Here is a 13,242-nt window from a genome sequence, read left to right on the forward strand (position 1 = left end):
CAAGTGTAATGCAGGCTCTCTTTGGTAGGTTTGTTGCATCTTCCGAGTTTCTGCCAACAAAGCGCAGTCTTTGTTTCGCCTTTCCCACAACATTATCTATGTGGTCATTCCAATTTAAGTTGCTCGTAATTGTAATTCCTAGGTATTTAGTCGAATTGACAGCCCTTAAATTTGTGCGATTTATCGTATACCCAAAATTTAGCGGATTCCTCTTAGTACCCATGTCGATGACCTCGCACTTTTCTTTGTTTGGTGCCAACTGACACTTCCCGCATCATAAAGAAATTCTCTCTAGAAAATTTTGTAATTGGAATTGATCGTCTGATGATTTTACTAGACGGTAAATTACAGCATCATCTGCAAACAATCTAAGGGGGCAGCTCCGATTATCACCTAGATCATTTATGTAAATCAGGAACAGCAGAGGGCCTATGACACTACCTTGCGGAACGCCGTATATGACTTCTTTGTTGACATCTCTGCGAGGAAATCAAGAATCCAGTCACACAACAGAGACGATACTTCACACGTATCAAATTTGATTAATACTGGATGTATACATGGACAAGGAAAAAAATTCCCGGATTTTTCCCGGATTTCCCGCTTAAAAATACACTTTCTCCCGCGTGAAAACACTTTTTCCGTCTTAAGTGACAGTATATTTTCCCTCGGAAGTGCAAAACTTATCAATCCTTTGAATGGTTATGGTTTTGGACATGGGCTTAGAATTTCCTGGCACTTTAGAAAACGAAACTCAGGGAAAAATACACGTTTTGGAAATATCTTTCATGTCAGCAACATGTACGTTGCGTATTTTCGTATTACGACAGCACGCATTGGAATTCCACCAAACACCGCATGTTACTTTCCGAATCACAGAAATCGAGATTGCGATGCGCTTTTGTAAGCCAGCCACAGCTCATGTCACGTGATCTCGCCAGCTCATGACAGCGAGTATTCAGGGCATAGGACGCGTGACGTAGTCAGCCAATAGCAACACCCCTGTTAAGCAGCGGTAACACACGAGTTAACGGCTTACATTAACATACATAGTGTTGCTACAAGAGAAGCAAAGCTTCCACATATAATATTGGTCACTAAAGTTAATAAGCTGCAAGAGAAGCTAATCTTTCGATATAATGTTGATTTTTGCGCGTGTTACACTTTAAGACACATCACACAAATGTGGCAGTAAAATTTTTAATAATGACATAAATGTCTGATCTTCAGGGTTCGAAATTCTTCTACATGGTTTGTCATTAAAGAGTTGATTTTTAAATGGAGTCAAACACTCTGTGATTTGAGAATTTCATGGTACAGCCTCGCGCATAGTCCAACTTACGTTAAAGGATATTTACTTTGAAATTAACGCTTTTCAAACCAGCATTAGCAATATTTTTCCACGACCTGCTGGAAACAGGTTCGTTCCAGCAGCTGCCGGAGAGCGCCAGGTAAGAGGCGCCCCGCGCTTGCGCAGCTAACATGACGTAGGAAGCCCGTATGTGCGTACGTGTAAAACATTGAAAGATCTTACATTACGTTGTAAAAGCAGTAAGACGTCACAGGGTACTCCAAGAGATCAGAACTTCGTGAACCATACTAAAATGTGCACATTTAAACTGCTACTTAAAGCGCACATTCGTATGTCCAGATTCACACGTAAATTTTCTTGGAGTACCAGTGCTGCATTATCTCATGTTTGGTTCATTATTATGGAATAATGCCATACGTGCTAGAAGATGAAAACTTGCACTTGAAATGCAGCGACCAGTTGAAACTAGCCAGTACTGTGGAATTAAAAATTTCGTTTCAAATACATTGGATGCCTCTGCAGAAAAGGTTAATAAAGGCCAAATTTCTTTAGCAAACAGACAAAAATAACTTCATTGTTCTGCAAGGCGATTGGTGCTTGATGTCAGAAACGTGGAAACAAAATAAAATCTGAAACTAATAATGTATATTTGCCTTCAGTAATTATGTGAATGTATTTTAATTCACTTGATACCTCCCGGCCAAAGATATCCGTTTTGCTTTCATGTGACGCGAGAGTAAACGAAGGAGAAACAGGAAAACCACTGAACGTCAACACGGGCCACGTGGTGACTGCCCACTGTAGTTCAGACTTCTCTGCGCATCAGCCTCGCATCTACGATATTTGCGAACCGGTCAACACCAAAAAAATCGAATTTTCGAAAGTACCCTAGGGCATCTTGTAAAACACATCATTCTGAAAAATTTGAAACAAAAACATACGTGTTCGAGAAAATATAAGACATGTTATATGGTCTGAAGTGTGCCGAACCGCAGTGCCACGCCTCTTCGTACAGCATTCTCCTATCGCACGTCACTGTATTTCACTCTGTGGAATTGAAACGGGTATATTTTGTAAGCGATGACATTAAACTATATTCAGGACTGTGTAAATAGAAATGTCCTGTGGTGCCTCTCCTGCTCCCAGTCAGCCAGTTTGACAGCCTGCCCCTCTTTATTTTTTTAAAAAAACTCGCCATTAATAGTGGATGGGATTATTTGTAATCGTGAGAACAAGAACTCTTCAGAAAATTTGGACTCTTTATTGCCTAATAGCTAATAACTTCCTGTTTTGTGTGACAAAAGTAAAATATAGGATGCATAAAACCAATATAGACAAGAGACAAGCAAGAAAGTACACATTTCAATACTTACCTCCTAGCATTTTTTCTCTCTAATCTGGCTACAGCTTTAAATGGCATGCTTTGCTTTCTGCACAAGAATCTATTACCTCACCAAAGTTCGCCAAACTTTTTGCTGCATGAAAAATCGAAATTTCGTTATCTAATACTGAAAAAGCTGTTAATACAAATTATACCCAAGATTGGTGTTTTCTGGATCTGATCACGTCTATTTTGTCGCTGGATGCTAAATAAAAAAACAGGCCTTTCTAATATTGTAGCAAATTTTGTAACACACACACACCAAATTATCGAGACTGTTTTGACACAAATGGTCATTTTTAAAACACGATAGAATGTAATTCACTAAGTACCAATATCAAATGCCTATTAGGCCTACAACAAGCAGAAAGCTTTATGTTAGGAAATAGTTTCACATTTTATTCATGCGCACCAGTTTCTCAAGCATGAGATCGGAAAGTAGTATTACGAAATTCTTATATAAATTTGGAATAGTCTCGTCCTTCCATAATTTGTGTGATGTCCCAGTTTATTCTGCTTCCTCGTTCTAACAATCTTGTCATCACCAATTCTGTGGACATTCCTGCTACTGTCAAAATTTGTTCGCCGATTAACTTCAGTAACCCTGCCAGAATCACCGGTTTAGTTACCCCTAAATTGTTCTGCCATTAGGCGTTGTTACAAATTCGTACAAAACGTTTTCTGCGTTACTTCCGAATCACAACTTAAGCGGCTGCTAGCCGGGGACTGTACAACTGGACCTTACTAGTGTAGCAATCTGGGCAGAAAGTTTCTGTCAAAATTTCATTTTCTTGGATACAACGAGAAGATAATACGTAATCTTACCCACTTGTTATTCCTGCAGTCGTTTATTTCCGTTCTGGTAGGCTGAATCTATGGATTTCGCTACGAATTATAAGAAAGCTGAACATTCGAAAACCCAATCAACCACATAATCAGACAGCGACTGGCATTCATCCGTTCGGCTTTACTCCGCTCAGCTCGTACGGCCCCATCCCCTTTTGTCTGCAGAAAGTTTATTTTCTAGATGCGATTAGGATTCTCCTGACAGAGACATCACGTACACTACGCACGCATTCAAAAATCAACTTACGATTCATTCAGAAATGAACTTAAAATGTTTTCAGAAACCAACAAGGATGCGCTTCAAAATCATATAAATGATCGATAGATCAACGTGCGCTGGATGCTAGGCGCTTTGTGAAACAAGTTTTTTTCCTTGAGAATATGAATTTGGCGCCCCCTTTTCCTGGTACCATCTAGCTGCTTGCTGCGACTGCTTGCACAGCGGAGAGCCACATTCCTGTAGCCAGAAGCGGGAGAATCTGCTTCTCAAACGCGACTCAACTGCGCATGCGCATGAGCTCGCTCGTAACTGCTAACACGAATGTAATGTAAACAGTTGTGACTTCACGGTCATCGGAGGGAATTTGTTGCTATGAAGTATTGCACAGCCTTCCCAAAGCCTTTGACACGTTTTGCTGTTGGCAGACGCTTGCATGAGGACTGTGTCGTCGTCGTACGTGGCGCATTTCGTTTGCATTTTAAGTTATTTTGGTTTTTTTTCTCTCGTTAAGTTTCATTGTTGCAGTATTATTCTGCAGTTGCGGGATACAATAATATCATTTGTTAGAGTAATGGTTCTTGCCAGTCAAAATTACAAAAATTTAACTGAAAACTAAAACAATGAAAAATTCCCATAATTCTAAAAAATTCCCGGGTTTTTCCTGGTTTTCTCCCGGATGAAAAAGTTCCCGAGTTTTTCCCAGATCTCTCGGTTGTCCCGGGTCGTATACACCCTGTAGAAGATGAAAACGTGCCCTTGAAATGCAGCGAACAGTTGAAACTAGCCAATAGTGTGGAATTGAACACTTTGTTTCAAACAAACTGGCTGCCTCAGCGGAAAAGATCAATAAAAGCCGAATTACTTCAGCAAAGCGACAAAAGTAACTTCATTGTTCTGCAAGATAATTAATGCTTGACTGTCAGAGAGGTGGAAATTGTATTAAAATCTGGAACTAATGACATATTTTAATCTTCCATAATTGTGTGAACGTATTTTAATTCACTTGATATCTCCCAGCCACAGAAACCACTCTCTTTCATTTGACATGACAGCAGTGAACAAAGAGGAAACAGCAAAGTCACTAAATGTGAACACAGATAACCCAACCCCCCCCCCCCCCCCCCGGTCCCTCGAGCGCTTGAGATAGGGCGTCAAAAAATGTTCATTTTGTAGAGCATTTCTTCCTGAAGAGTCCTATGCATAAAACATGTAACTTCGAACGAAGAAATTTAAGACGCGTTATTTGGTCTTAAGTGTGCTGAAGTGCAGTGTCACGCCTCTTCACACTGCACATCACTGCACTTCGCACTGTGGGACTCAAATGTGTATTTTGTAACGGATGCCATCGAAGTACATTCAGGACAGCGGAAATTAAAATGTCCTTTGATTTTAAAGGAAATAACGTCACAATTAATACTGGATGGAATTATTTGTAACCGGAAGAAGAAGAACTCTTCAGAAAATTTGGATTCTTTATTGCCTAATTGCTAATAACTTTCTGTTCTGTGTGACATAAAATGAAATACAGGATACACAAAACCAGATAAGACAACAGATAAGCAAGACAGTACATATTTCTTCAATCTGTGCGTTCTTTTCTCACTAATCTCGCACTAGCTTTACACGCCGTGCTTTCCTTTCTGCGAAAGAATCTGTTACCTCATCAAAATTCGTCAAATGTTTTGCTACAAGAAAAACCGAAGTGTTGTCTAATACTCTTCCTCGTTCTAACAAAAGCTTCTCATCCCTAATTCTGTAACTATTCCTATCATTGTCATAGCTCATTCTCCAGTCAACTCTACTAACTCTGCCAGAATCACCGGTTTAGTAATTATCCAGCGATTATTCTCCGGTTAGGCGTTATTACGTGTTCGTACAACGCGTTTTCCGCGCTGCTCCCAGAATGGAACTTAAGCGGCTGCTAACCAGGAAATGTACAACTTGCCCTCTCTAGTGTAGCGACCTGGTCAAAAACTTTGTCGAACTTTCATTTTCTTTGATACAGCGACAAGATAATACGTTAATATTTCGTATCTGGATAATACGTTAATATTTCGTATCTGTTATTCCTGTCGGTCGTTCATTACCACTCTGGTAGTCTGAATCTATGGACGTAGCTATTCGCTCATCATCTGCATACCAGTCAGTCACATACACATACTACATTCACCCGTGCGGCTTTATTCCACTCAGCTCGTGTAGCCCCGTCCCCTTTTGTCTGCAGGAAAGTTTATTTCCAGATGCGACGAGGATTCCCCTGGCAGGTACATCACGTACACTATGCACGCATTCAAAAATCAACTTACGATTCATTCAGAAATCAACTTAGAATGTGATCAAAAATGTTCAAAAAGCAACAGGGATGAGCTTCAAACTCTTTTGAATAATCGATAGACCAATGTGCTCTACATGCTACGTGCTTTGTGAAACAAGGTTATTTTTCCTGAACAATACGAACAATACGTAACTACAGTTGAGTGACTGAACTGAACGTAATTCTCACTGCAAATACAGAGAACGAGAAATCTTCCGCGTATGTGCTCAATCTTCAAAATATCATAGCCAAAAAATTGAGAAAGGAGTAATGTTTAATGGCAACTGTAACCTCTATCCAAAAACTGAAGGAATCTGTATTTTATTTTATTTACTATATCGGCTGGTTAATGCCAAAATAAGCAGTACTGCGAGGGTAAGACTTGGGCACGTGTGGCAACAACTCACCGGAAGCGAGAGACGGCTGCGTCATCGGGTGGAGGGGTGTGTCGGGCAGACGTGGGAGGCGCAGCTGCAGCAGGAGACCGGCTGTGGCCGCTGTGGGGTTGACTGTCAGAGTTGGGGGTGGACCCGCCCCCTGTGGCGGTCGGCGAGCTGCACAGAGAAACACTGTGTGGGTGGGCGTGTTCACACAGGGGCTCACTGCAGGCGGTACAGCTGAGGGACTGTCCACCGGGGCAACAGAACACTCAGTGCCAACAACACCAGCCCCTCACTTAACCTGACTGTGCCACCAATTAACTGATCTTTTTCTGCACTACTTCTGCTACATTCCCCATTGGCGTAGCCTAAGATGCAAAACAACAAATTGTTCACCATGAAGCATAAACCAGATCCCAAACATAAGGGCCAACAATTTTGCTGCCCTCACAGAACAACTATCAGACAGAATTTAGAAGCAGTTACAGTCAACTGGCTGCTACTTTTGGTTGTGAGGTAATTTGAAAACTGATATATGGATGCTGAATTATATCACTGGAGGAAGAGAGAGAGAGAGAGAGAGAGAGAGATCCAGCGATAGAGAAACAAACTGATAAGTTGGGGTATCAACTTACTGTTGAAACAATATGGTCATGGATATGCAGGCGCTGTTTGATGTGAAGCCCAAGGGAATGAAGAAGATGGACAAGAATTACAAGAGCTATGCTATAAAAGTTATCGAGAGTATATTCAAAATTTGCATTTCAGTAAAGCAAATAGAACTGTATAGATGCATGTAATGTCTCCACAATTCGATTCATTGAAAAGACAGCAGTGGTGATGTGTTTCTTAAACAACAATTTTCGTGTTGAGCAGTTTGCAGTAGAGGCCACCATTAAAAGAAAAAATATGGGTTATGCAGTGTATGCAATTTTATCTGATGGACAATGTTTACAACTTGTGAAGTAACCTGTAGTCTATTGAATATGGATTTTTTTTTTTAATTGGAAAGGAAACAAAATAGACTTGTATGGAGCATATGTATCCGAGAGACAGAGGCAACAAATGATAGCTGGATGGAAACGTCACATCAATACTGACGTTGTGGGAGATATGTCGTACACCTGTAGGTGGACAGCGAATATAATCTGCTGTATCCCAGTAGCGGAAAACCTCATAGGATTCCGTGGACGACCTCTGGTAACGCCACATGGAACTTCAAAAAATACAGGGGGGGGGGGGGGGGCAGAGATTTCCTGTCTCCTTTGTAAAAGGGAATGCACGGAAAAAATTCGGGGCGATAGTTGAACAGAGACGAGAAGGAAATGTGATTGTAAGGCACAGCCTTGAGTGTGACAATGATACTGTGCTGGCTGGAGTATTCTCTTCTTGTTTGCCTCCAGTGTGCATGAGTAGCCGCAGTGCTCATAGCTCCTGCTTGACTGGATATCTCAGGGAGTCACACCCTGCTCTTTGGGGCCAGTCACCCATGGGTAGCGTCTTTTTTCGTAATCAGGAAAGTCCTCAGTCCTAGGTTTGAACCTCACCATTACTTGAATTTTGAATACGAATCATCAGCATTGGTGTCTGAAGACTTTTCCAGCATCAGGTGTCACCCTCTTTCAGCCAACAGCCTTTCCAAAGAGGGCGGAGGGGCCGACAGAGGTTCACGGCACTCTCTTTCCCTTGAGGTCTGAAACTGCTCCCAAATGAGGAAGAATTGGCAATGATCAACAACATGAGGATACAGAAGGCAATGTAAACCACTGCTTAAAGATATATAACGTCCGTCAATGAGGCATGTGATTCAGTAAGTCTGTGCTGTACAGACTCTCCATTGGCAAGACTAGTCCCCCATTCAAACCTCCAGGCGAGGAGGCACAAGGGGGAGGTGACCATGGGAGAAAAGTTGACTAATCAACAAACGGATAACGTTCTACGAGTCGTCATGTGGAAAGTAAGGAATTTGTATGTGGTTGAGAAGCTAGAAAATAAGAAAAGGGAAATGCTGAGGACGTATCTAGCTGTAGTGCGTGTCAGTGACGCGTAAAGGAAAGACAAGTAAAGGAAAGGAAAGGAAAGGAAAGGAAAGGAAAGGAAAGGATTTCTGGTCGTATGAGAATAGGGTAGTAGCGACAGCAGCAGATAACAGGAGTAGGATTCAGTATCAATAGAAAGGCAGGGCAGAAAGTGAGATACTGTGAACGGATGAGTATAGATGTTCTCGTGAGAATCGAAAGCAAACCAACAACATCCATAGTTCAGGTATACATGATGACGTCGCAAGTTGAAGGTGAAGAGAGAGAAAGTATGAGGATATTGAACAGGTAATTCGGTACATATGTGATAGTCATGGAGGGATTGAAACGCAACCGTAGGCGAAGGAGTAGAAGAAACGGTTACACGAGAATATGTACTTGATAATAGGAATAGGAGAGAAGTAAGGCTAGTTAAGTTCAATAGTAAATTTATCCTAGTAATAGCTGGTATAGTGAGGGATTGAAACGCAACCGTAGGCGAAGGAGTAGAAGAAACGGTTACACGAGAATATGTACTTGATAATAGGAATAGGAGAGAAGTAAGGCTAGTTAAGTTCAATAGTAAATTTATCCTAGTAATAGCTGGTATAGTGAGGGATTGAAACGCAACCGTAGGCGAAGGAGTAGAAGAAACGGTTACACGAGAATATGTACTTGATAATAGGAATAGGAGAGAAGTAAGGCTAGTTAAGTTCAATAGTAAATTTATCCTAGTAATAGCTGGTATAGTCTATTCAAGAATCTTGAGACAAGGGGGTATACTTGAAAAAGGACCGAAACATGGGAGGTTTAAAGTCAGATTTTGAAATCAGATACTGGACTGTAAAGCGTACCCAGGAGTAGATATAGACTCATAACGATTTAGCAGTGATGAAGAGTAGGCTGAATTTTATGAGACTCGTCAGGAGCAATCTATGTACAAAGAAGTGGAATACAGTAGTACTAAGGAAAGAAGAGATGAGATTTATGTTCTCTGAGGCTACATATACTGCGATAATTAACAGCTCAATAGTTGGAAAGAAAAACGTAGGTACAAAGACGCTAACTGCGAAGAAACCATGGGAAACATAAGAAATCCTTCAGTTGATCAATCAAAGACAGAAGTTCAAAAATATTCAGGAAAATCAGTAATTGAGAAGTATGTCACTTAAGGATGAAATGAACAGGAAGTGCAGAGAAGCTAACGTGAAATGGCTGCACGAAAAATGTGAAGAAATCAAAGAAGAAATGATTCTTGGGACGACTGACGCAGCATATAGAAAATTCAAAGCAATCTTCCACGGAATTAAAAGCAAGCTTGGTAACATTAAGAGCACAATGGGAATTCCAGTGTTAAATACAGAGGCGAGATCGGATAGTTGGAAAGAGTACACTGAAGGCCTCTCTGATTGGAACAACTTGTCTGATGGCGTGACAGAAGAACAAACAGGAGTCTGTATGGAAAATATTGGTGATTAGAATCAGATTTAAAAAGCGCTTTGGAAAATTTAAGATCAAAGAAGGCAAAAGGTATAGACAACATTCAATCAGAAGTTCTAAAATCATTGGAGGATGTGGCAAAAGGTCTATTCACACTGGTGTGTAGAATGTATGAGTCTGGCAACATATAATCTGACTTTGAGAGAAATATAATCTGCACGATTTGGAAGACTGCAAGAGCAGAGAAGTGTGAGAATTATCGGACAATCAGCTTAACAGCTCAAGCAACCCAGTTGCTAAGAAGCATAATACACAGGAGAACGGAAAAGAAAATTGACTTTCTTAACGTTCATAGATTTGTGGTCCTGGCGAAAGCGTTCGGTAATATCAAATGTTGCAAGATGTTTGAAATTCTGAGAAAAATACGGGTAAGGCAAAGGAGAAGAGTAATTTGCAATATGTACAAGAGACAAGAAGGTAAATTAACAGTGGAAGACCAAGAGCGAAGTATTCGGGTTAAAAAGGGTGTCAGACAGGGATGTAATCTTTCGCCTCTACTGTTCAATCTATATACCGAAGAAGCGATGACGGAAATAAAGGAAAGATTGAAGAGTGGAATTAAAATTCAGGGTGAAATGATATAAGATTTGTTGATGACTGATTCCCTCAGTGACTGTGAAGAAGAATTACAGGGTTTGCTGAATGGAATGAACAGTCTAATGAGTACAGAACAGGGAATCAGAGTAAATCAGAGAAAGGCGAAATTGATAGAAGCAGTAGAAGTGAAAACAGCGAGAGACTTAGCATCGTGACTGATGATCAGTAATTAGATCAAGTTAAGGTGTTACGCAACGTAGGCAGCAAAGAAACCCATGACGAACAAAGCAAGGACGACGTCAAATTCACACTAGCACTGCCAAAAAGGGAATCGTGCTTACCTGGCTTCTGCCGGTGGCTCACCGAGCATACTGCAGACTTCAATGACTTCTTGCGGGTACTCGAGCACAGCGTCCGCCCAGCCCCGCGTGGCCATCACCTGCAGGTGGTCCTTTATGAAGGCGACGGCAGCCCTGGTGGCGTCCGGGCTCGAGTGCCTCACTGCCGTGACGGCCGTCGCCGCTGCGGTCTCGACGGCCAACTGCGAGATCAGCTGCCGCTCGCAGGCAGCCTTCAGGGCCGACAAGCCGTATTTGTCGGCCGCCGAGAGCAGCTGGGCGGCCGTGTCGGGCAGCTGGGGGGCCTGCAGGGTATACGTGTAGGCGACCAGGAGCTTCAGCACCGGGCCCTCCACGTCGTCGATGCTCACCTGGCCGCAGCTGGCCTCCAGCATGTCGTGCGCGAACATCGCTGCGAACACGGGGCTCGCGGCCGCCAACACGGCCCTGTGAGCCGCCACCCTCGTCTCGCCCGCCACCAGCGTCACCAGGGCGCCGTCACCCCCGTCTAGCAGGGCGGCCAGGGCCTCGGTTGTGGTGTTCTGAACCTCCGTAACTGCCGACATGGTGGGTGGTCCTGAAACACAGTGCCACTGAGCAGCCCTCACACTGCACCCTCAACACTTGTACGAGGCGCATGCATACCTGTATGAAACAGCAGCTGTGAAAGTGTTGTCCACCCTAAATCAATTGCAGCGTCACCAGTTTTCTTCAAATGACAAGGGTCCGTACTGCTTCGTGATTACCTACAGTTACTAACTACCAGAGCGGTGCTACGATAGACTGCTTTCACCTTCTAAAAATGTTATCGTTCTCAGTCAAAAGATGGTTTATTTTAGCAAAAAAATTGGCAAAGCAACAAACGTCTTTCAGCCCTAAAATTACAGGACTTATATTTAAATCGAAGCTCGTGGCACCTCTGACAAATATTTTCTTCCTCCTTATCTCAACTTCCTCAGATCCGTGACACCTGATCAGAAGCAATGTACATGTCATGCAGAAGTCAGTTTCCTCGGTGAATGTCTCAGGGTAGGGACGATTAAACTTGACCGGCTGCCTTGACCGAGTGGTTGTAGGCGCTTCAATCCGGAACCGCGCGGCTGCTACGGTCGCAGGTTCGAATCCTGCCTCGGGAATGGATGTGTGTGACTTCCTTAGGTTAGTTAGGTTTAAGTAGTTCTAGGTTCTATTGGACTGATGACCTCTGATGTTAAGTCCCATAGTGCTCAGAGCCATTTGAACCGTTCTGAACCACTGTAAGTCTAAATTCATTAGTAAGTTTAACTCTATTTTTAACAGATTGATATCTGTGTCTTCTTTCTTAAGAAAAAGATTCAGCGCCCACCTCCGTGGTAAACAATGCTGCATAATACAATCATAAATCATGTCGCCATTTTATCCGAATGTTGCAAGCTATGGTGTACCCAGGTATTTCCAGGTTGAGCAGTTTAGGAATGAAACTCGTTGCCTCCATTTCCAGAACGTGTGTTATGGAACTTTCGCACAAATATATATTTATATCTCCTTTTGGCGTGGACGTGTTTGTATAGCATCTTTGCCCCACAGAACGTTCGGATAGTTATTAGATGACAGATATGTCATGGTTAAACCAAAGTAAGCTCTATCACAGCTCCGACATCACTCTTGACTCTCCTGGTCGTATGAGGGGGCAAACGACGGAGTCAGTGAAATAGTTCCACACCCTACAGTGTGAACTGGTTTCCTTGATTCAGACAAGTGGGTTTCGCGAGCACGGCGTCCACTTTTTTCGAATCTTCCCGAATTAGCACCTCCATTCCACCAGCGTAAGAGGTCTGCCGGACCGTTACGGTGCCGGGAGAGCGCCTAAGGATTCGTCCCAAGGCTTCTGTCACGCCAGCTCGACGTGGATGGAGACGCCGAGGCAGTGCTGAACAGAGCGTAGCGCCGGAGGTCAGCGCAGGGTCGCAGGCCAACACGTACACTGCAGGCCTCTGGAAGCCACCCGACCAACCCAAGTCTTCCTTTCCCATCCCTCATTAGTTAATTGTACATTTGCTTGCGTTTTATATCGCTTTGCCGTTTTTTTCGCCTCGCCATACCAAGTATGCACTCAATGTTATAGGCTCAAAACTCTTGACACTGGCGTTGTAATCGCAAAATGAACGACTTTTTACTGTTGTTTACAGGTATTGTTACCGTATTTTCCTACATCCAAGTGGTGCTGCATGTAAATGAACGAAGCGGGAAAAGCTGTAAAGCCATTTACATTTCCATACAGTCTTCGAGCATCGACATGTTCCTCGTCTAAGAATCAGACGTCATTGTCTTATAAATCTTTAATGTATCCTGAGATCAGTGGTGTAGTATTCTACTTTATTGTGACACTCGCAATGCGACTGTAGTTTACACTGAGC

The 13,242-nt window shown here is 42.6% G+C and overlaps 1 protein-coding gene across 3 annotated transcripts in view; it reads right to left on the reverse strand.

The window, feature by feature from the left end:
• Positions 1-13,242, reverse strand: part of LOC126442783 (ankyrin-3-like) — a 240,248-nt gene that overhangs the window by 11,623 nt on the left and 215,383 nt on the right. For all 3 annotated transcript variants that reach the window (XM_050090817.1, XM_050090818.1, XM_050090819.1), the window contains 2 exons: positions 10,850-11,423; positions 6,481-6,627 (listed from right to left, as the gene is read on the reverse strand). In XM_050090817.1, coding sequence (XP_049946774.1) covers positions 6,481-6,627; positions 10,850-11,412 — 710 coding nt within the window. In that variant the 5' untranslated portion in view covers positions 11,413-11,423. The remainder of the gene's footprint in view (positions 1-6,480; positions 6,628-10,849; positions 11,424-13,242) is intronic.

The sequence above is a fragment of the Schistocerca serialis genome, unplaced genomic scaffold, assembly GCF_023864345.2.
Source record: "Schistocerca serialis cubense isolate TAMUIC-IGC-003099 unplaced genomic scaffold, iqSchSeri2.2 HiC_scaffold_1407, whole genome shotgun sequence".
NCBI classification, from domain to species: Eukaryota; Metazoa; Arthropoda; class Insecta; order Orthoptera; family Acrididae; genus Schistocerca; species Schistocerca serialis.